Here is a 25230-nt window from a genome sequence, read left to right as displayed (position 1 = left end):
ACTCAAATGGCTCAAATAGAGATCGATGTAGCTGTCATACCTCAATAGCTGAGCAGGTGACTTCGGGCAGGCTGTGAAGATGGCAAACGAACTGACATTTCACCAGCGCTTCACCGCCATTAAAATGATGGGACGATGGTTGCAACTTGGATTGGATTGTCGAACTGTCGTCGACGATCCACTGTCGTCGAACAGCATGCGTTTCCAAGGTTTTCAAACAAATCAAAATTAAACACTGAAATATAACTACTTGTTTTGGGAATAAGTGGCGTCTAAAAACCAAACGTCTATGATATGATTCCGGCTCCGAAATCGCTTCCGCTGAATTCAAATAGCAATATTCTATCAAAAGGATAGCCTTAGACATTGTCTACCAGTACGTGGCATCTATGGCGTATTGCTCATGCAGCCAGTGAAAGCATAGCCTTTGAGATTAGTTACGATTCATGCTGCAGTGGTTTGCCAAAATATTAAAATCTGTTCATAAGGGTCATCTTAAGTTTCAAGGATGCGTCAGCTACTCGTTTTGCCTTGCAAATATAACTCAGATTATGAGTGCAATTATGATGGATATTTAGAAGGATGGACGTTCGGACTTGTTGCGGACGTCCCACGGATATCCGTGGTTGCTTGGGACATTGGCTCTATAGAGTGTGTAACAGCCCTATGTTAAAGTACCCACAGTGGTTGCTTAGTGGCAATGGTGTTGGGCTGCTAAGCACGAGGTCGCGGGATTGAATCCCGGCCTCGGCAGCCACATTTCGATGGGGGCAGAATGGGAAAACACTCATGTACTTAGATTTAGGTGCATGTTAAAGAACCCTGGGTGGTCCAAATTTTCCAGAGTCCCCCACTGTGGCGTGCCTCATAATCAGATCGTGGTTTTGGCATGTAAAACCCCATAATATCATTTTTTTAAATGTTAAAGTCTGAATGTCAGTATGTCCTATAATTGACTGACTATATAGCTAGATTTTTCTGCTGTTGGTGATATAGCGATGAACCTGATGGATGACATGCCCATGCTGCTCGGTGTCTTGGAATCTTTTACAGACGCCACTTGGTGGCATCCACCTGCCTGAAACCAAGAGGCGTTTTCTTGAAGGCAGCCTGCACCCAGCTAATGTGCTCATGTGCCCACACACATGTGTCACCAACTTGCCAAAGCCCCGTGAAGTGCACCCAGGTAAATGCCACTTCTTCATCGTCACAGCTATTAACTGCTTGCGCCAGGCTTTGCATGCACAGCTTTTACATTCCCTGTGGGATGGCTTCATTTGCGTGGTTTACGGTGCTCTGCTTATCTCAGCTGCTCTCTCTAGCTGTGGCTTGCTTAGTCACCCCATTTGGCTCAGCAGCTTCTTTTTTGACCTGCCAAATTTGGGAGCATTTGAATCCTCTAAGGATTGTGTCCTGCCTCTCTTTGTGATAATTCAGTGGAACATTGATGCACTGTTGGCTTCTAGGGAGACCATCATCTCATACTCCTTTTCTTACCCATTTCTGCTAGGCCAGGAAGACATTAGGTCATTTGCCTTTTCCCTCTGCATTCCCTAAAAGTGTTCCTCGATCCTTACTTCATATTATCTATCACTTACCACCCCTCTCTAAGAACACGGTAGCATTTTGTCTTGTGACTAGGTGTGTGCTCTTTGCTGTTAACACTGGTGTTTCACCTTGTGTAGTAACAGATTGTCCCATGTGTCTGCCTCATATCCATCTGTGAAAGTAAGCGTGTGTGCACTCTTGTTTTTCTGATCCTTGTGAAACTGACAAAGTACCTTTATTTGTCATGCACTCCAGCGGACCTGTCACAAGATTCTCCAAGTAATGTTGTCCCCCTTTCTTCCACACATTGTGTCGCATGGAATGGCTTGGCTCATTTTATTTTCCTTTGTTGCCACTTGATTTTGTTGCTTGCGTGTGTGTGTATGTGTGTGTGTGTGTGTGTACGCGCCAGTCATTTTTGTACTGCTCTGCTCTAACCTTAGTCATGAAAGCCATATCTCAGTACTATCACCTGCACATTGTCGTCCTTACAAGTTTTCATAACTATCATGCTGGGCGCTGCGAGTGTGTTTTCATGGCTGTTGGTGCTGTCTGTGAGGAGTATTGTATGCCTTTTCGCTATTGGCAGGTAACATCTGATTGTATGATGATTGGTAACATCTATGGGCATGGCAACATCTGATTCCTATTAAGATAAAAATTATATTTATGGCTTATGGTATTCCATGTGCACTTAAATTGCCAGTCTTTATTCACCTGCATTAAAAGGTGTTGTTTGTGTTTTTTTTCTCCACCAGCGAACTGTACTTTGGATCTTGCTAAGAGCTTACCTAATGACCTTTTTATCACTTAGGCCAATGCTTCTCAAAATTTTTCATCTTTTTGACACACCAAAATATGAAACACTGCATTATAATGCTAAAAGCTGTGATATGAACAGTAGAATGTGAAACTGAAAGGGCTGAAATCGATATAATGAATCAGTTTTATACCACTGTCATGTATGCACTTTCTAGGATGATTGAAATCAAAGATTATTAAAATCCATGAGGCATTATTAGGTGCCATCCATGATCTTGCACAAATCAGCCAATTAGGCACAAGGATTTCAATGGCATTGTGTTTCAGTGGTCATTGAAAGCGAGCATATGAGCGGTATACAAGTTAATTTATGTGGACCTACTACAATGAACATGTAAAATGAAGCCTCGCATTGTGCTAGCAGGAGAATAGGAATGAGCGAGGGCATGTATATTATCTGATAATATGGCAAAGAAGCTTGGCATGACTTACTACTAGAACGAATAGGAGGACCATCAGCTTGTTTAGTAGAATGCTTTGGGATCATAAAGTATGAAGGGATACTGTCGCATTTTAGTATACACATGGCATTTGTATCAGTAAATGTGTATGTGTAAATATGCTGCAGGTATGTGTTTATGGCACACTGTAAAGTGTCAAACTACATGCGAATGAACAATCTGACTGCTGTGAATTGCTGTGCGTCAGTCCAGGTATACAGAGGTTCATAGACAAAACCTGTGGACCTTACGCACACTAAGAATGACTAATCTGACATACAAGCAAACACTTCAATGGTTTGTGCTAACATTTATTTTGCATGAGGAGTACACATCCATACATTTTTATTTAGCAGCAGTATTAAAAGAAGAGCAGGGATGACCCTATTCCTGATGGCTAATTTAGTTTTTTGTTAGAGCAAGATACATTGTTTCTACACAACAGCCCTCTTTGTGTGACTGTGACTTGTACTTTGCCTTCATCATCATCTCGACAGAAAACCAAACTTTGCACGAGTATGTCATAAAAAAAGAATAAGGTTCTTATGGCTGTATGCACTTAAGAGTACATATGGTTCTTGCCCTGGTGCAGTGGAATTACTGGGAAGTGGTGTACTAGTGTTAATATATATCTCGGCCAATTGTGTTGCCCATTCTGGCTGTTAGATAGAATTTGCAGAGCACTCTCAGAACTGTGATCTTCACTGAACTCAAGCACTCTGCTTGGTTATGTGTTCTGAACAAATGGCATGACACCATTTGCTGCCCTTGTTTTCAAGTTCACTTGCCAGCTCATCATTCTCCACTAATAGGTTGATATGATAGGAATATGATATGATAGGAATAGAAATAGCTGTGGACTTTCTTGACCAGTAAAAGTGGTTGTAAAATACTTTTGCAGTCACAGCAAAAAATTATGCTCCTTTACAGACCCTCCACACCTAAGCAATGATGCCACACAAATCATGCAAACCACGCGTGCACAAAGCAATTTTTTTCAGTAGTGTTCACGTCTCGGAAGGCTAGGCTAAAAAGGGGAGCTGATTGTTTGGGCAGCTGCTCATTGCTCGTGTCATGGCAGTGCTTTTGCTGTTGTCTCACAGCAGGATCCCTCCTGCTTCAATATATTCAGTACTACTCAAATGTACTGAATAAAATAATGCGCAATGGCCATTGACTTGTTCACACCAAAACTTTTCCAGCAACTTGATTTGTGCAGTATATTTTGCCGATTATGGCTGTGAACAGTTTGTTCGCAAATTACATTTAGTATAAGGGCCATCTATGCATGGTTATGCTACAAAAAAAGTGCAGCATTTCTTTCTTTTTTTTTTGCGACTTGTAATCTGTTCTCAATAAATCAGTAGCTTGCTAGGTACCTGCACAGCATTTAAACATTTGAGTTTCTTACTGCATCTCAATAATTGTAGAGAGCAAGCGCTACAGTTGGCACTGTGCAGCTACAGAGACGAGTATGCTAAACTGAAGTCTTGTCCTAAAAAATTTCTAAAGCAAATCTAAAGCAAAACTTGTAACTTGTAAATTGTTAAGTTTTTCCTAAATATTTCTTCGTTCATCTGGGCCCTGCAGAGGGGCTGCATTGTACCAACAGCTAATTCTTGGGTGGTTGCTAGGTTTACTTGAAGCACTCATACTTTATGTGAGGCAATGAAAAGGCACGTGCTGACAGCACCTGGAACTCTTTTCATTTGCAGTTGTTTCATTTCTTGTTTTTACCTTTTGCTTCAACATTAAAAAAAAAATTAAAAATTCTGGGGTATTACGTGCCAAAACTGAGGCACACCATTATGTGGGACTCCAGATTAAGTTTGGCCACCTGGGGTTCTTCAACATGTACCTAAACCTAAGTACACAAGCATTTTCACATTACACCCCCCTCAACATGTGGCCGCCACAGCTGGGATGAAACTCGCGACCTCAAGCTCAGCAGTGCAACGCCATAACCACTAAGCTACCACGGCGGGGCTTTTACTTCAACATTCCTATTTATTAAAATAGGATACATATAATGCGAACAGTGGTGACAACCACCACATGAATTATTATTCCTTACATAGTGGCCTAATTAAAAGTAGTTCAGAGAATCAGGCTCTGAGCTAACTTAGTATGATCACAATTTTCTGTATTGATGCTTGAAACACAAGTTTCTGTTAAAACTTGCTTTCATTTCTAATATTTTCTGCATGCGTGTATGTATGTGAGTGTGCATGCTGGTGTGCTTCTACTTTTTTCTTCCTTATCTGGCTTCTTTCTGCTAGTGGCTTTTGCATTTTTTGTCTTAGTAGCAAAGGTTGTGCGAAAAAAAAAAAAAAAGCAAACTGGGCATGTGCTTTCCTGACACAAATATTGGTTTTTTTTAAGGCCAGTTCACAGTTCAGCTTGCTTTATTTGGCATTAAAATAACCAATGAAAAGAAGTGTGCTCGATAAGAGGCTTACATAGCACTATGAGTCATTTGATAAAATGTAGCTCTATTAAGATCTTGCAGTATGCACAGTTGACTTCATTTTTATGAAGATAGGATGTGGTCACTTTTACTGCACCTGTGGCAACTTGTGTGTCTCTGTGGAAACAGAGAACCATTTTCTATGTCACTGGGTATGTTGCTGAGTAAGCATTAGTGATGTGAAAGGATTTTGTCATGTGTGGCTCATGAGACAGAAAAGGAAATGGGACTAGCACTTATCTCGCCTCCTTGCTTGTCTCATGAATGTGTCCTCTTGCTGTCATAGTGCAAATTACAAGGTACACTCTAAAGACATTTTACACCATTTGGAGCTTATCTTGTCCCCAAACAATACTCATCATCTATCTTGCGTGCACTTCCTTTCTTTATCTCTGCACTCCTAATACTTTCCTGTGAGGAACTTTATGTTTGTGACATGAAAGTACCGGGTGTGCAGTGTTAAAATAAAGTAAGTGCATGCAAGATAAGCCCCAAATGGTGTAAAAATGCAGTGGAAATAGCCCTTAGTTTTTGTTTCATCATCATCGTTATTATCAGCCTGTTTAGGTCCACTGCAGTAACAGAGGCCTCTCACATTGATCTCCAATTACTGCTGCCTTGCATCAGCCAACTCTATCCTATGTCTGCAAATTTCAAAATATATTGTCACCCACCTTATTTTCTTCCATCCTTGACTACTTTTTCCTTCCCTTGGCGCCCATTCTGTTAATCAGGTTATCTGCTTTACTCATTACATGGCTTGCCTAAGCCCACTCCTTCATCCTAATCTAGACTTGAATATCAGCTACCTGTGTTTGCCATCAAATAGGGGGGTAAAACCAGATTGTATGCAATTTTTGAATCCCAATCAGGTTTTATGAAAACCGGGCTAAGTCAGATTTTTCTGTCAAAAGCCACATTCAGAAAACATAGCTAGTCATAAAATAGCAGAGTTACACAAAGGAGGCGCTGGAATCTATAAATAATATTCACAATCATGGATGGGTTTAAATTGCACTTGGACATAAAGATGGTACACTTATTACCGTATTTCCCGGTCTATAAATCGCACCCCCCTCAAAACGGCAGTTCTTCCGGGAAAAAAAAACGTATATAAGATGCACCTGTTCATTCGATAAGCGACTTCACAAAATTAGTCATGTTTCACTTCGTGAACACGAGTCACGCGCATGCGTATGGGTGCCATTCCTATATAATTGCAATAGCAGTGATGTGGACACTCCAGGTGCATTTCTGCCGTCACGGTCGCCACAATGTTCCGTATGAAGTCCAAGGGGCGATAAAATCGTCCCCATGCGTCGTATGCTGTATGTGCGAGTGAAAGCTTGCGACGGTGAGCCGAATCGCACACAAGGGAGGAAAGCGGGAAGGCAGCGCGGGAGGGAGAGGGGGGTGACTTGTACTCTGGTAGCAACTGCGTAGTTTGCGCAGCGGCATGCACCGCCGTATCTTGAAAGCGATCTGCAGATGCGACGACTTGGGGGTCGGTCAACTCGCGGTCGGCCTGCTGCCGCTTACGTTGCTGCTCCGTCCTTCTCGTAAGGCCCTCGGCAACTTGATCACGAGAACCCGGTACTTACATAGCGCGCACACAACCCATAGAAACTGCCAGAGGAGGTCAACCTAGCGCGCTTCACGTGGCCGTAGCATCCCATCTAATTGTTACGGCAGTTTTTCTGGGGGGGAAAAACACGTATATAAGACGTTCTATAAGATGCACCGACGAAAAATTCAGAGAAAAAAAAATGTGACTTATACACTGGAAAATATGGTATATAGCCATATTTTGTTCACCTTGTGAATGGTAAGGTGTAGAAAGCTGTCATTAGCGTGCGTGACAGTAGATGAAAAGCAACTATTTTGTCACTGTTGCCACGCGAAATCATAACATTAAGGATCACATTAAAGAGCATTATTCAAGTTTGTGTACCATAAGCTTACTTTACTGAAAGTCAGAACTAAAGTAACTTACCATTAAATTTTGGTGGCATAAATTTATGGAGTTCCAAACCTTTGATATTAAAACATCCCTCACATTGCATTTCTTTGCCCATAACTTTAATTTGAACGTTTGTCTACCTCACACTAATGAAGGTTTGCTAATCTTAGTTTCTTTAATGTTATCAATTCTGCTCTGTCTTAATTGACATTGTAAATTTACATGTTAGCATAATTCTATAATGTTTCAAAATGCATTGTATTCTCACTACTGGGTAAAACTGCATATTGTCTTTATTACTACTGCCTTCTCATTATGCAATATCACTATTGATTGCCATGCAAATTTTTGGGTGAAGTTTTGTGCTTGCTATAATGAATATCATTTTGTATAGTCCTGCCAAGTTCATAGTATCCCCATCTGTGTCAGTAATTTTTTTCTTTAGTAACAACTTCACTCTGTATTTTAGAATTTGTTTCATGACTTCTGCATTAGTCACACTCGCTCATCCACTACATGACAGCAGGTTCCCTTGATATTTAACTATGGGATGTCTTTCTAGATAGAAGAATGGTACACCAATTTTTTTGCCTCTTTTGTTCTACCAAAAGAAAAGCATTTTTTGTAAATTATATTTAATAGTAAAAATAATCCAATAATGCATAGAATTCTAGAATGGCATCTAGAAAGTACTTTATTTCTTGCTGGTGAGTGATTATAAAATAGTATCAAATTTTTCATCCCTCAATATTGAAAAGTATCAAGCCAGCAATGAAGGGCATTAAATTAAATGTGTGCAGATTGTACAACAAACATGAGTTTTTTTTTTTTTCCTTCTCTCACTCTTTTTGCTGGAGATTAGATATGAATAGGAAGAATTTGAAAGGTTGTTTGACAGTAGCTGTTCATATTCCTGCATTCTAGGTCCTCTGGGTTGATGCAGGAAGGGGCATATGTAACCATAGATATGCCAAACTTTTGCGCATGTAACTTACACTTTAAAATACGAGAAATACATTTCAGTAGCTTTGCGTTATTCTAATAATTGTGCAGGGTTGCTTTTATAAAAAATCGAGCATTGTTGTAAGTGATGATTCACATAAGTTACAAATTTCTTTTATGATTGTGATTGCTCAGATAGTTTACTACTTAGCTCTGTTTTCACACCTACCCACCAGGAGTTGGAAGATTTAATAAAGTTACTTGGTCATTTGTAGAATTAATGGCATAAAAAATGTTGCAATTGTCTGTAAACAATTTCACCCTTATACAGTTATTGGAGGCACAAACAGATCCTTTATATAATTTTAAAATTTTGTATTGAATACTTTTAATAGCTTTAGGTGTTTTTCATTTCATTTACTTTTCTCTTCCAGATACAATTAAAATGTTTCAAACACAATTTGTCAGCTGGCAAAATGTTTATAGTGCTTTATTTGTATTAACTTGTCTATTGACTTTTGTCAACATCTAGTCTTTTGCTTCTGCAGTAGTCTTTGCAACTTGAAATGTGCTATCTTGTAGATTTTGGTTGTGACTTATGCCTGCTCAGCTGTGAACTGGCCTCTAGTTTGGGTGCTGAGTATGTGGTGGCTGTTTTAGTGGGTGCAGTGCATCTGCATGGGAGGTGGTAAGGGCTGTTCCTTTCCAGAAGTGGGCCCGGCGTCTGTGATGGTGGGCAACATGGTGCAAGGTGTGCGACTTGCTGTGGCCCAAGGACGGGACATTGGCATCATTGACGAGGACAGTGACACTGCCCGCAAGTACCAGTTCATCTCAGAAATCCTGCGTTGGAGGGCCACTACCACAGCTGACCATGCTGTCTTCACTCTGCTCAATGCCAAGGTGCGGTACTCCTTACACTCTCCTACCTAGTTGTTCACACAGAAACTATCACAGCAGTTGCAGTCCGAACTATGTTTAGTACTGAGTAGACAACATTGAAAAAGCTGTGCAATTATTAGTACTATCAATGAAGTCTATCACTCCACATGTTTCATGGTGAACTGGTTTGGATGAGGCTTTCTATGGGCCTTCTATAGAATAATGTCTTCATGTATTATAGCTATAATTCATGAAGTTATTAGTGCACCAAGTCATGTTTTTACGTCTTTTTGCTTCCAATATCTGAAGCCCTCTGTTTTGGTTTAGAATGCAATTGTTGAGAATTTTAGTTCGGAATGCATTAATAGTGTAAGTGAAATCAAATTTAAAAAATTAAATTATGGAGTTTTACGTGCCAAAACCACGATCTGATTATGAGGCACGCCGTAGTGGGGGACTCCAGGAAAATTTCGACCACATGGGGTTCTTTAACGTGCACCTAAATCTAAGTACACGGGTGTTTTCGCATTTCGCCCCCATCGAAATGCGGCCGCCGTGGCCGGGATTCAATCCCGCAACCTCGTGCTTAGCAGCCCAAAACCATAGCCACTAAGCAAGCACGGTGGGTTGAAATCAAATCGATATTTTTGTTTGTGACACGTAGTTATGCAATTTTCTCTTAATTTAATCTCATCTACCATTCCGAATGCCATTCGTAGATGCCTGCAAAACTGTCATTTAAACTGGTTTATCTTTATGGGACACCATCTTCCGAAATATGATGTAGTCATTTGTCAATAATTTGTGGACACTCAGGTCTATGGCTGAAGTTATATTGTTAATGTACATTAAGAATAGAATGGGGCCAAGTGCACTACCTTAGGGAACGCCTTATGTAACATACAAAAACATAGAGCAGAAGCCATTGATTTTCTGCTAAATAAGTATTAACCTTACTCAGTTCAAAATGAAATTTGGAAGACTGAAGTTTTCTGAGAAGCTTGCCAAGCGGAACACGGCCAGAAGCTTTACTGAAATAAAATAATAATGAATCAATCTTACATGAAGAATTTAACACCAAGGCCATTTTGTGGATGATGGTTATTGTCAGCATATTATAGTTGATAACCACTTACAGAAACCATGCTGAAATTCTGAAATAAATTGTTATTTTCAAAAGAACTATTTAATTGAAGTGTTCGATATTGTTCTTCAGTATATTGCAGCAGACGTAGGTTTGTGAAGTCATTCTGTAGTTTTCTTTCTGGGCTACGATATTGTAGCGATGCCTTATGACTTATTCTATACTAGTCTTATCATCCACCGCTCACGGCCGGCTGATCCCATTGATAACGCGAACGGACCGTCGCTCTGACCACTGACAAAGCGCGATAAGCGCGAAAAGGCATTATTACCAGAAAGGCATAGCTACAAAATACCGGCCCTGCTGGCTACTGCCTTTTTTGTGAACAGCCACCACCCAAGGCATGTAGCAATCATCAGGTAGAATAGCAGTACTTAACCCTTTGTTGCATGCGGTCCACTACAGTAGAAAAATTTCTGTGATTCTTGGAGTAAGTTTAGTGCTTTCGAGAAGCTAGTCCTCAGTAGTATCTGCGTGGAATGCAATCGGCGTCTGTGGCTGGTTGAAGATGATCTGCGCTGGCGGACAGCCGCAGCGGCAGGAGGCTGTGGGCTCAGGTTCATCGTCCGGATACGATGGGGCAACAGATCGTGCTCAGGTTGGAGCCCTTGAAGACGGTGGCTGGTGCGTACGTGCACAGGAGTAATCTCTCCCGGACTACTCACTGGGGATGAGTCAGGGGTACGCTGCGTCTCCGGCATATACCCAGCACCTCCACCAGTAAAATGTCACGAAGATAATTCGAACTCGCCGAAGGAGAGCAGCCTTCTTTAATGTTGGCCAACACTCAAGAGAACACGTGCACACCTGCGTCCTTCGTCGTCTTCTCTCTGGCGATCTTGTGCCTGTAATGGGCAGCTTACTTCGCATCAATATAATTGTCTATACAGGAGAGAAGAAACCTTCGGGGGAAAGATCTGTAAATATTGTGGCTGAGTGAGGCGAATTGCTTTCTGTGGAACACATTTTCTAAATTGTCCACTGTAGTGGACACCATGCATGTCAAGAACGACAACACATGTGTGGGAGCATTTTCTGTGTAGTGTAGTCCTCGCTCCTTTTGCTTTCAATTGGAGTGTTTTGATATTTGTCTCTATTTTTCATGTAGTACTGCTTTGTTCATTATATTATCCAGCTAGCTGATAGGAAGAAACAGTCGAATGAGTTACCAACAGCTCCTGCCACAGCAAAATGAAGGCCATCTGTCAAAGCTAGTATAGTTGCTGCCACATGCGTTATGGCAATGTCAATCTATTTTCACGTCACGAATGATGTGCAGAACAAGAATGTAAAATGTTGTTTGGCAAATTCAAAGCGACATATAATTGCGCGAAATTAAAGGTATCAGGGGCACAGCCAGGGGAGGGCACATATGCAATAGATGGCTGTCAGAAGACAGTGTACCAGCAGAGCAATGTGTTAGAAGTACCGTCTGGAGCCCCAAAGTATGGTTATTATAAGAAAGAGAACTCTTCAAATAATACTAAATCTGGTAGTCACATGACAAAGGGGAAGGTTGTTGCCCATCAACATCACAAGGAAATATTTTGTTTATCTTTTGAGCTATAACTGTTTCAATTTTCAGCTGTCAGTGTTTGCTTCCACTGATAATAAAACTCTGGGAATGCTTGTCAAAAAAAAAAAAAAATGTGCAGGAATCCTTAATGATGATTGTTAATGTAAGCAAATAGCCAAATGCTTCAAGAAAGCTAATCACTTTATTACAGGAATGGTGCGCTAGACGACATGCATTTGTTGCAATGAGGATATTTATGTAGCATTTGTTACTTCATTGCATAATTCCGTAGAGAACAGAGCTGTTAATTAGCACATCTGTGTCTGTAGCATTGCTGGACAGCACATGCATCTGAAAGAACTATGACAGTTGGTGTTCAGCAATGAATGTGCCCCGCAATGCAAAGGCGCATTTCCTTTGCATTGGCGTTTTTATTCCAACCTCGGACCAGCAACCTCCGACCACCAAAATGGACAATAGAGCCAAAGAAAGCTATTAGCTTTAAAGAACAGAAGAAAGAAACGAAAGCAGGCCAGCTGCAAGGCACCAGCTCGTTGTGCCATGCTATCAATGACACTGGCAAGGTGATGAAAGGTGGGGGTAGGCAGTGAGATAATTCTTATAGGGGTTTTTTAATGTAAAGTATTCTTCACAAACTTCAGGCTTTTTGAGTATAGTTTCTATTTGAGTCTCTATCGAGTCTAGATTTGAGTATCTATCTATCCATCCATCTGTGTATCCATCCATCTGTCTGTCTGTCTATCTGTCTGCCTGTCCGTCTGTCCGTCCGTCTGTCATGACATTAATGACGTGCATGTTATGACATAAATAACAGAAACTGCATTACATGTCATGTGCATCCTGACATGTATGGCAAGACATGCATGCGCATCTCATGTCATGCCACCAATGACATCACATGCTTGTCATGGCATGTATGTCATGGCATGTATGTCATGACATAAATGGTATGAATGACATGATGCCATCATGGTCATTTCTTTAACGATGTGTATATATATATTGCAATGTAATAAAGCAGACACAGAGACAGCACCTGTTCACTGGGCCGGCTGTTCTATTCTCTGCCTCGTCGTCCTCGCCCTGTTCGCGCCCACAGTCCGGGCGTGCGAGACTAAGCGCGTCTCTTTCTCTTCATTACACCCGCCACGCTGCCAAAGTGGCAGGCTGTCTCGGACACTGAACCACCATCTGTCTCGCTAAACAGGGATGGTTGCAGTGGTCGCAGTCATTTGCAGTGCGTTCGGTTGGTATGCCATGTGTTCGAGGTAACGATGGGGCGAGTTTCCATGCCAATGTGTGACACGACTTGCGCTTTGGCAGTGTTGCAGTTGCCAGTCCAAGGCACTCCGAGGGGCTCGACCTGACAGGTCTTGGCAAAAAGTTGCGTGTAATTGAACTGTCCTGGTCAGAAGCCGTGCCATCGGAAGGAGACACCTGGCCTGCAATGTGCGTCACGAAAGTAGGAGTTGCAAGTCTGTGAATGCTTGAAACAGTAGACAGCTGTGTGTACGCCGAAAGCGGTGGTTTCTTGGGCTTGTGGTCTTTTGTGGGTCTCTTGCTGTTGCCCAGTGGTGTTCGGCCAATGGCTGCTTTGAAGTCGGGAGTTAAGGTTCTTGTGTGGAGCTTGGAGATTGCGTCGCCAAAAGTAGTGTATGGGATATCATCTCGGGCTCTGGCAGTGATGGTGTGGTGCCGGGTGCTGAAGCAGAGTCCGAGACAGCGGGGCAGGCCTAGAGCCTCTCGGCCAAAACCTTGTTGGGTGCAGCTGCAGTGGCGAGATTGTTCTGCTCCTGAGCTTCGCGGTGTTGCAGTCGCAGAAGATCGGCTGGCGTAGACGGCCATGCCGAAGTAGGAGCGATGGTCGCCATGCGCTTCCCACCGTCTTCGGTAGAGCCAATGGCGATACCCGGTGAGCCGGTGTCTGCGGTTGGGCAGCGGGCAGACTTCTCTGTCCAGGCGTTGCTGGGCACCACTGCCGCGTCAAGGTGGTGCACCTCAGGAGCTCCGGCTGAAGAGCAATGCTGGCCGGACTCGTCACAGGCATACGTGAGCGGGCCATAAGCAGCTATCAGAGCTGCACTCCATGCAGGCCAGGACCGCTGCTTGATGCCTTTGTAGTTGTTCCATGCCTTCGCGGCACTGCAAAGTCGTTTCACTGCAACCAGCCATCTTGTGTGGTCAGGCCAGGCTCGACGATCACCCCAGGCATTGATGTTGTGAACCCAAAGGATGGCGTCGTCTTGAAAGCCGCGAAACTCCGGTATTTCCTCGAAAGCCGGCTACAGGGAAGCTTGGACGGCGTTCCCAGGCAGGATGCAAAAACTGATGGATGCGAAGGCAGTCGTCATAACCTGGAGCTGTTGTGTCAGCTTGGCGATGGTGTGGACGAGGTTATCGGAACATCCCTGTCCTAGAGCCGCCGAGGAGGCTTGGGTGCCGTCTCTGGATGGTGCAGTGGGTACGTGCGATGGTGGTAGGGTGGCGGGCTCCATACCTCAGGAAGCATGTACGGGGTTCCTGGGCAGGAGGGACTCGGCATGATGAAGAACCGCGCGAGGAAACACTTAAGGCTGGAACGCCTTAAGGCATGTTCGTTGTCGAGTGCACCGTTGTAACGTAATAAAGGAGACACAGAGACAGCACCTGTTCACTGGACCGGCTGTTCAATTCTCTGCCTCGTCGTCTTCGCCCTGTAGCGCCCGCAGTCCGACTGCGCGAGTCTAAGCGCGTCTCTTTCTCTTCATTACACTATATATATATATATGAATGACATGCGTGTCATGCCATGAATTGCATGACATCATGTACGTCATGCCATGACATTAATGGCAAGACGTGCATGAACATGTCAAGCCATGTCGTTCGTGTCATTTCATGCACACATGTCTCATCACACGTATACCGATACATACACCGGTAAAGAAATGAACTCGTCTATACGGAACGCGATGACATTCGTGTCATATCATTCATGTGATGCATGTCATTTCATTCACGTCATGGATATCCTGATGCAGAACTTGTTAAAAAATGCGTCTGACATGAATGACAATCATGACATGAATGATGTTACATGCATGGCAGGACATCAATATCCTAAATGAGATGTCATGACGTTAATGGATTGAATGACATGACATGCATTTTCTTAACTTGATATATTCTGGATATGCTTGTTTTGACATTAAAGGGAAACTGAGACATCCACCCAAAATGTAGCAATTGCTACAATGGAAACCCAACCGGGTTCCTCGAAAGAAAGCCTCGCAGTTGAAGAAAAATTCGTCCTGGTCCGGGACTCGAACCCAGGACCACCACCTTTCCGGGGCAGCCGAACCCGGGTTCGAGCCCGGGTTCGAGTCCCGGACCAGGACGAATTTTTCTTCAACTGCGAGGCTTTCTTTCGAGGAACCCGGTTGGGTTTCCATTGTAGCAATTGCTACATTTTGGGTGGATGTCTCAGTTTCTTTTGAATTACTTATCTCCACCTAGCGGATTTCCGCTGAACTATTACGTCATACACTTGTTTTGACATGCATGCATGACATTAATAACATGTCATGACATGCATCACAAGAATGCCATAAATTCATGTCATGTATGCATGCATGCACGGCATTACATTATTACCATGACAAGAACTTATGCCCACCCCAGTGGACCAAGTTGTCTACTACCTTGGGCTGATGACTGGCTCGTGTTTATGATGCCGCGATGGTCATTGCATCGTCATTCCAGCTTCGTAATCCTACTCTTGCCTCTGATTCTAGCATGCTACCAGCGCTCCAGCCAGGTGGCATGCATAAGAAGATCCCGGCATCTTGGCAGCAGAACACCGGGTGGTGGTTGCGTCCGTTCAAACAGTAATTGGAAAGCAAGTTTCCCACGAGCGCTGATTTCCGAACACCAGACAGCAGTTACGCTGCCTCTTGGTTACTCCCGAAACTCGTACCGGACTTACACGGCCCTTCTTGTCTTGCCAGGCTGCGTAATCAAACATCGAGACCTGCTCTTTGCTGGTGCACATAGTGTCTGAGTATGGCAAAGCTGCACCGAATTTCACTATGGCAGTGTCATCACAGCTCGGCCAAGGCAAGCGTGCACCATGGCACTCATTCGAATGGCTATAAATGGGCTTCAGGTTGTGCTACAGTTTTGCCGTCAAGTCGCCCATTTGTGTCCTCCAAGTGATACCACGTGCTGCCGTCCATGAGCATTTAGTTTTTGCATTTCTTGCCAATCTCACGCCTTGATGTCGCTCTTTCACATGAATTCGATCATTCGCAGAAATCATGCAATCGTCATTACCCTTCTCGTCGTCTTGCTGCTGTCGTCAAATACACGCACTCGTGTTAATTCTAGTTCACTATACTCATGTCACACACACACAGATACCGGATTTACACAAATACACTGGTCAACCTGGTAACGCATTGTGGAACCCCAAACAATGCTGCATCGCCAGCTGCCTGCAAATGTGTTGCATAACGTTGATTCCCACAGTGCATGGGATCTGCACATTTTTTTCCTAGTCAGTTTCGCTGCCAGCAAACCTGTGACAATAAAATTATTGTTAACATAGATCTCATAAGAATTTGGTCAACCAAAATTTCATCATTCAGCTAGATTAAGTTGAGAATAGACATACAACTGCTCGAATGCATTAGCCATCAAAGATAAATAATTTAAAGCTAAATGATGTAGCTTTGTATGCATGTAGCTGCACAAATTGTTCCTTATCTATAGAGCTACCAATATGGAAACTTGTATGGTAAACATAAGGTCACCCCACGTTGCCTTAATGTTAAAAATTTGGTGCAGATAAAGAAAGACACCCTTTTCTATACTATAGCTGCGACAAGTGAAGTTAATGTTATGTTCAGTCAAATATTGCTTTTGTGTTCTGTTGGTCATTTGTGATGCACTATTTTTTGCTCACAAGTGCAGGTAGTCTGAAAAATGTTTCCAGATTCCACAATGTTGCCTGCTAAGTGTGAAACTGAGTACAGCCGTGATGTAGTCTATATGTTTGTGAGCAGCAACAATTTCAGTGGTTAGAATGTCTGTTATTCTGGTGAACTGTTTATTGAACCTGCTGTGAATTAAATTCAACAGCTCAGGTAAAAAGGGAATAAGAGAATTGTCAGAAAAAGCCCTGCTTGTGTCCTTTCTCTTTTCTTTCCTTCTCTGTAGCACTGCGCTTCAGTTTGTCAGCCTTATCTAGGATATGCAGGATTTTATTTTCCATGACCTATGTTTAGGTTCTTGCAGGTTGTAATCAGTGGTAGGCAGTCCTAATGAGATGCTATGTTTGCAAAAAAAAAATTTCATAAGAAAAGGCCAGTAAGCATTAGCATAAGCCTTAGGCACCCTTGAGTAATGTCTCTTTTTCAGCTTACACAGCTGGGGTAAAAGCTCCTTTTCTCTAGATTATTATGGTAAAGGCACTGATAAATTCTCAAGAAGATGCACCTCCATTGTTGTCATTAGTTATCCAGAAAGTAAGCATATGTCATCACCATATACTTATTTTGTGTCATGGCTTAAATTATTGAGCAACTGTTCTTCAGATTGACGTCATCAACCACAACATTGATTGCTAGATTTGCTCAGCCAGTTTGCATCACAGTTTCATAGTTTCACCTTTACTTATTTTCAAATTTCAGGGCAACACTGCATCTAGTTTGACCTGCTCTCAACTGCACAAACGAGCAGAGAGGGTAGGGTGCCTGCTGCTTGAAAAGGGAAAGTTGAACACGGGAGATCATGTGGCACTTATATACCCGCCTGGCATCGATCTCATCTGTGCATTCTACGGGTGCCTTTACGTTGGTAAGAATATCTCCAGACTGAACCATGAAGTAAGACAGACAAAAATGCCAACGCAGGTGATAAAGCTGTTCAACTAATGTTGTGTATTACCTAGGTGGTGTTGAAATTTAGCACTCACATGTGCTGTTCAACTAATGTTATGCAGTACATAGGTGGTGTTGAAATTTAGCACTCACGTGTACCAACAGCCTTACTACAGTGTGCATGTGATGTATTTTACCAGCTGCAGGTAATGATTGAATGCACTTCAATGATGCTTTTGTTGCACGATCATTAGTGTGTTTTGTGATGTTGGCGATCCAACTGGCCAATAGGCATTGTTCTCGTGTGCTAGTCATTTTTACTTCCTGCACTGTACATGCAGTGGCAACCTCTAGAAGGTGTTTCTGGAGAACTGTGACTAATGCGTTAGCTGCAGAGCTCACCATTTTTTGGAACACATAATGCCGGCACGCATTGTGTACCAGTGCGTGCAGCAGGTTTGTGTGCCCATTTTTTTATTGTGTGTAGTGCTTTACCTAAACGGATGATCTTCGTGGCCAAATTTTTCACACCACACGAGCTCATGTGGCTACACAGGGGCCATATCTTTTATTATCACCTTAGGAGATATCACTCATTGCATGGTGATTGACTATGCCAGTGAGGGTGGATATGATAAAAGGAATGGCACACCTCTCATAGGTGATATGTTCTCCTCACGTAGTTCTCAAGTGCATTGATCAGGTTTTCATTGCTCTAGTCGGGCATCACTCATGTTTTTATATCATGCAAGAATGAAAGTGCCTTCAAAAGTGATCAGTTAAAAACGCAGACCAGGCTCAATCTGGAAATTTTAGACATACAATTATTACCATAATTTTATAGAGAACTTTCAACAGATGCTCATTCACATGTTAAGCAACAGTGCATTTGGGAACATATCAAATTTCTACTGCTAAATACATAGTAGCTTCAATGTAATGAAGTTTTATACTATCAATTTTTAGCTGCAAGATCAAGCAATTGTGCAACATACCATATAGACTCGTGTAAGGGCCGCACCCTCACTTGGCAGGCCAATATTTGGAGAAAAAAAAAATTCCAACAGAGAAGCAATCATGTTCGATGCACTGCTGCCGTGCACGCGCATCGGTGAATTTTCGCACACTGCGTAATTCCACGTGCCACTGCTAAATGGCAAGAGCTGCGCGCTGACTTCTGATGCAATGGTACATCCAGGGATCCAGGGTGTGCACAACTTACCAGCTGTGCTGGCACCATTTCGACCAAAAGGTTCGATCTTGTGTAAGGGCCGCACCTCATTAAAAGAGTGAAAAAAAAGTGCGGCCTTTACTCGAGTCTATACGGTAATTGTTTGATACTATGGTACCAGTATTTTCTGACAGAAGGTCCAAATTAATTTTAGATAAGAACAATGTGGTCTTTTTGTAATGTAGGCAGAGAAAGAAGTTGTGGTTGCAGAGTGTTTCAGGAAGTATGTTCGAAATTCATCAAAAGTAGTAAAGATGAAATACTTAGTGATTTTTTTGGATTGCTTTTACCCCAGCGGCAGACATTGTAAAATGATGCAATAAAGTTATTAGACAAGTAATTATAAATAAAAATAGACTAACTAAACCTTTAACTGAAAAAGTCAGACATTTGATCTTAATGCAAGACTTGTAACCTGTCATCTGAAGAGTTCATAACTGCTTCCAGACTTGCAGAAAGCTCACATTACTAATTCCTACAGAGTAATGAATTCCATCTAATATCACTTGCAAAACTGAGACTGAAGTGCTAATGAATACAGAGCCATCATTCCCTAGCAGATGCCCATGAGTGATGCGACTGTTCCTACCACACCTTCGTGTGGGTGTGAATTGAGGATTCTTGCAGCTTGATGAGTACGCTTGCTCATGTGCAAGACATTTTTGATGACCTACAAGATTTCAAATAATTTAATGACACTTGAGTCTTGGGTTTCTGCACGTGCTCAGCATATCATTTTAGTACTGTGTTCCTTTCTCCCAACTCATTGTCCCGCTGGCACTAGTCAGTCCAATAAGTTATGATAACGTGGGTTTATTGACTGAAGAACTAATCACTTATGCAAGATTCAGTTTTCTAAAACTGTTGAAGATTCATTGATTGATATTTCTAGACTGTTTGCCATATTTCAGTTGTTAATGCTAAAACTTAGCGTACCCCTTATTTTCACTCAATTTGCTTTTCATTTTGGGCGGGCTATCTCCGGTGGCATTACAGTAATTCGGAAGAGAATGAAGCCATACCACTAGGGAAAGTTAAAGAAAAAACAATAATTGGAAGTAACTTAAAGGTTATTTAAAAATACCCAGTTTCTGCCTTTAAAAGGTTACTTTAAAAAATTTGCATATCCACGTGAAAAATGACATTATGTAATTTCAGTGCAAGTACTTGCCAAAATGTTTCTGAAACGGTTTGGTTTTTGCACATGCAGGTGTGGTTCCAGTGACAATCAGACCACCACACCCGCAGAACCTGCAGACTACCTTGCCCACCGTTCGAATGATTGTTGATGTCAGCAAGTCTGTGATTGTTCTTTCAACAGCACCTGTCACCAAGCTCCTGCGATCAAAGGTAATGAACGGTTCACTGATACAGTCCACCTGTTGCAAACTGCAGCTTTATGCATTATTTGCTGTAAGACGGTGCTTACTATGACAAGCCATAACTTTTCAGCACTGAATTTGCAACTCTTCATCAGTATCCTGTTTTTTGTGCCCTTATTACATGCAGATAGTGCATGTTCCACCCTGAAGGCTTTCACATGAGCTCGTCAGTGTGAAGGGTAAACTGAAGAAGCAAACATTTCATTATGTGGTTTATGCAGCTCCATGCACAAACTGTCCATAAGCTTACATCAGCAAAAGTGAAAATTTAAGGGCACCTGAAACAAGAAAAAACTCTGTGTTGTATGCCAGGGCTTGGTGGCAGTTGCTGGTGGTTGTTTTCGGGCTCGCATGGTCTACACCTTATGACATAACATCTTATACTTTGGAAATGGTTCTTTGAGATCTACTGAAGCAATTTAAGTTGGCATGGTTGGAGTTTCTGCTGGTACTGAGGCGGATGTAGCACCCAGTGTGATGTGTGGGCATGCGTTTTAGCCTACAATCAGCCTCAGAAACCAGTTGGGTATTTCTTAAAATTTGTTTCACAAATGTGTCCTTATGCAGCATTCTCCCTGTAGTTCTAAGCTGTGGTTTAACAGCAATGAGTAGTTATGAAACATACACGATGATGGTAACAGCGTGGGTACTGTGCTGCTCTGGAATAAGTTCTGCTGTTTGCTTTTTCCGCTTATTGTAATTACTGCTGCACCCAAAGGCTACACCATAGTTCTCTGATGACCTGTTCTAAAATAAGTTCTGCTGTTTGCTTTTTCCGCTTATTGTAATTACTGCTGCACCCAAAGGCTACACCATAGTTCTCTGATGACCTTGTATGAACTGACATCACATAATTTTTTTGGAAAATGAGCTAAAACATCTCCATATCGTTATGCAGCATGCGACAGCGATATTACGTTGCGGGTGACCAAGTGATGACGTCAAGTTTCAATGTCGCAAATTGTATCACCTAGTTGAACGTAACTGCAATGCGTTCAAGCAATGCAATGCCAGCTCGCACAATGCAGAGAGGAGGAAAGACTGATGACGCAGTGGTTGCCATATCTTTTCTCCTCGCCCAATAAAAAAGGTCTATAACCCTCAGTTCATCCCTGAGCTCGCATTTCATATCTTCAGTGACCTTGAATGCAAGGCATGCACATTCTTGGACATGCTGTGAGACGTAAATAGGCCAGAAACATTTGTGGGTAGAGAGTACAGGCAGAGCAGAAGCTTAGAGTTTCAGCAACAGTGCACTGGCTCAAAGTATGATGAGAATTATGAAATAAATAGCTCACCTGCAAAAGCAAGTGCAAAGTTTAGATGATGCTTTAGATTATGTTTAGTGCCAGCAGTGCTTGCGTCCTTTTTTTAAATTCTTTCTCTCTCTTTCCAGGAAGCGAGCAACGTAGTGGATGTCAAGTCCTGGAGAATGATTCTGGAGACTGATGACTTACCCAAAAGGAAGCTTAGTAGCATTTATCGAGCCCCAACACCGGAGATGATTGCTTATTTGGATTTCAGTGTCAGTACTACTGGCATGCTTGCTGGAATAAAGGCAAGTCATGCTTTAATGTTCCATGAGAGGCATCATGAAGCTGTAAAATAGGTTCCTTCAGCCAACCTTCATTCAATGGGTCAAAAAATTATTTTCATACTTTGACACTTTACCTTTAGATGCAGTAACAGTAATAATAAACCCTCATAATGGTTTATATTAAGTTTTTTTTTTTTTCAAATTATCTTTTTTTTTTATCTTTATGAGATGTGTGGTAGTTCTAACAGAACTGCACGTGTTTACACCAAATTATTCGAAGTCTGTTCACTGTGGACACCACTTAGTATGAAAGGTGAACCTACAACCCATGGGGCCGTACAGATAAGCACAAATGGTGATCCTCTCTTTTCTCTCGTTTAAGCTATGGCAAAAGGTATGCAGGTGTTAAACAGCTGCGTTACAATCGCTTCTTCAGCTTAATTATCTATGAGAAGCTCATAGCCAGGTAGACAGTCAAAATTTGGAGAGGACCTTATTCAACTCCAAGATTGAAGTCAGCAGGATTTCTACCTGTGCATGGGAAAACAAACGTTAGGCCTTTGTGTTCCACAAGTGCATGATTAGTGCAACCAAAACTCTCACTTTTTCAGTTTCTTCAATGTGTTTTAAATGATATGAAGGAAGCATTATCTACCTCACTTTTTTCATTACCGAAAGTTTCAGCACATTTGTGCACGTCAGGAATATTAAAGTTACTCCATGTTGATGCATTCGAAGCAGTTTGATGCCTCGTCTTGTTCAGTTCAGAAATACACCCTGAACTTCTTTAATTATCCATAGGTTCTTCATGCCCATCTCGTTAACTTACAGTGAGGGGCTCTGTTCCAGGGTAGTTCCACAGGCATATGTCATCATACCTGAAAGAATCAGGCATGTCTGATGCTGTTAGTTACTCCATTGTCCTCAGATTGTGGTTCAATGGCATGTTCTGCCTTCATGAGCCTGAGAGCCACCTGCATGGCCGTCAGATCAACAAACTGTATTGGCATCTCAGACTCTCTTTACAACTTGGTACAGAAGCCAGTTGTCTTTTGTGATGTCTAGCATATACTAAATTGACCCTCTTCAAGTGGTTCCTGTAGTAGGAATGGATACGGTCCACTCAGTCTATCCCAGCCATACTACAGTCGTAGGCCTTGACTAACTTAGGTCTAGGCACATCAGGGAACACTTTTTTTTTTTTTTTCCAGCCGTAATGTTGACATTCTGCGACTGCTTTTACATTATGCATTTGATCACCACCAAAGCTCTTCTTTTGTTCACTGGAATGTGACGATAACGCTGCCCTTCTATATTGACAGTTAAAGAACCCATATCCATCAGACTTCGGGCATTTCTCCTTTACTTTTTAAATTTTGCTTCTGACATCATGATTTTCAGTTGAGCTACTGCAGGTGACATGCCGAGCTTCCTAGCGGCAATGTGTATGGACGCTCCTTTATTCAAGGCTTTGAAAAACTGCTAACAAGGTTTTGCCCATTAATGCAGCATAAGAGCACCAATTAACATTAATTTAGTAAAGAAATGTGCACAGTAGCTATAAACATAAATGGAAACGGAAGAAAATGTGAATGAATACCATCAATATATGAGGGCAGCATTGCGGGCAAGTTGGTAGTCCATTACTAAGGTGTTATTGCGCAACAAAAGGACAAGGACGGCAGAGAAATACACACACCAAGCGCAAACTTTCAACTAAATTTATTGTGCCACTGAATCAGTTTATATGTGTCAGGCAGTATAGACTGCGCATGCACTTACATGAACTAAAAGGATTGCGTATTCGTGTAACATAGTTACGAGTCAAGTGATGCCGCCTCCAGGAAACTTAGTTCTTTTTCTGTGAGAGCCAGTGAAGGGAAACTGACACACTTATCACCCAGTTTTTCAATCAACTGCGCTTCAGTTATTTCCCGGATAAGCTGCGTCCTACCACGGGACACAATCATGCACTCGTCCTCGATTCAGTGGACTGATTCAGTGGCACAATAAATTTAGTTGAAAGTTTGCGCTTGGTGTGTGTATTTCTCTGCCGTCCTTGTCCTTTTGTTGCGCAATAACACCTTATCAATATATACCAGGGAATGTGCTTCCTGGCAGATGCCACAATTTCTTTCCTGCAACTCACAACACCTCTGTAGGTCCTGCCATCTATCTGGACTGTATCAAAACATTGGTGCAACGAGTTTGTTACCACTGGAATCACACAGCTCTAGCTAGTATACAAGAACTGAGGTGCAGAACTTACTGATGGCAACATACATTATGTTGCCACTGGGTTACAAATGGTTGAAGCAGACAGGAGGGAACAAAGGGGAGAATGTTGAGGTGGAGGACGGGGGAGCCAATCAAGGGCACACAAATTGGAGATACAAAAAATTTCTGTTTGCTTTAAAACATTGTGAAATGTAGTGAATTCAGTCTCGGAACGTTGGAACATATCATTAGAACATTTGACTAGTGTGTTTGGCAGGAACACTTATCCAGTGCTGTTTACTCTTATTGCTCCGCCCTTCCTTTTTTTCTCTCTCTCTTTCTGTCTTAAATAAAATGCTGTAATGTTGCCAAAAACAAGCATTCCTCCATCTGTTTACTCCATGGTGTTCGCATGTGTCCTTTGTGTACTCTCTACTCTTTTGGAAATTTGGCAGCATTGTGAAAATGGGTGTCCTAGAGTAAAAATATCTGTAGGTTCATGTGACTCACAAGCAAAAATGTGCAATTCAAAAATCTTGCCTTGCATCTTGTGTTGTGATGATTTTATTTTTGAACTTGTTTCAAGCACCATTCACTATGTATGACGTATATCTTAAAAAGCTGCAGTGACATGTCCACTGTGAAGACAGTGCACAGTGACTCGAAGACAGTGCATGTGTCACAGCATGTGATTATTATTTAGTAGTATGTAGACTCGCTGTCTTTGTACTTTGTACTGCCCCGAACATAACAAGTAGGTTTGACAACTTTCAAGGTTTATGCTACAATTTCACAGTGTATCACGTAAACATGCCCATCATAATGAAAAATATAAAGTTAATTCTAGTATTTAATGTCCCAGAGCAACATATAAGCTATGAGAGATGCCATTGTGAGGTGCTTCGAAATATATTAAACCACCTGGAATTCTTTAATGTTCACCCAAAGCACAGTAAATTTTTCTTAATTTTACCCTTCATTGTAATGCAGCCACTGTGGCTAGAAATCAAACCAATAGCTTTCTGCTCAGCTTAATCTCATTGCCACTGAGCCACCATGAACAGGTCCATTGTACTCAGCAGAGACTTCAACGTGAATGCCAGTGGCTGGAAAAAAACAACTTGTTTTGCAGCTTTCTTGCTTTTCCATTAGAATTGTGTGTACTGTCCAGTGGGGATAGATTGACCACTCACTGCATGTACAGTCGTGAGCAAAAGTATACGGACCACAGGGTCGCCGAAAAATGGAATTTCTTCGTAATTA

General features: G+C 42.1%; 1 protein-coding gene across 9 annotated transcripts in view; it reads left to right on the top strand.

The window, feature by feature from the left end:
* Window positions 1-25230, top strand: part of LOC119457011 (disco-interacting protein 2-like) — a 272844-nt gene that overhangs the window by 222712 nt on the left and 24902 nt on the right. For 7 of the 9 annotated variants that reach the window (XM_049665093.1, XM_049665092.1, XM_037718858.2 and 4 more), the window contains 6 exons: window positions 1054-1186; window positions 1804-1827; window positions 8889-9082; window positions 17412-17577; window positions 20042-20181; window positions 21610-21771. In XM_049665093.1, coding sequence (XP_049521050.1) covers window positions 1054-1186; window positions 1804-1827; window positions 8889-9082; window positions 17412-17577; window positions 20042-20181; window positions 21610-21771 — 819 coding nt within the window. The remainder of the gene's footprint in view (window positions 1-1053; window positions 1187-1803; window positions 1828-8888; window positions 9083-17411; window positions 17578-20041; window positions 20182-21609; window positions 21772-25230) is intronic. The other 2 variants (XM_049665090.1, XM_049665089.1) reach the window with 2 other exon arrangements.

Source organism: Dermacentor silvarum, chromosome 1 (assembly GCF_013339745.2).
Source record: "Dermacentor silvarum isolate Dsil-2018 chromosome 1, BIME_Dsil_1.4, whole genome shotgun sequence".
In the NCBI taxonomy this organism is placed as follows: Eukaryota; Metazoa; Arthropoda; class Arachnida; order Ixodida; family Ixodidae; genus Dermacentor; species Dermacentor silvarum.
Note: the sequence above shows the minus strand (reverse complement) of the source record. Positions and strands in the feature narration are given on the sequence as shown.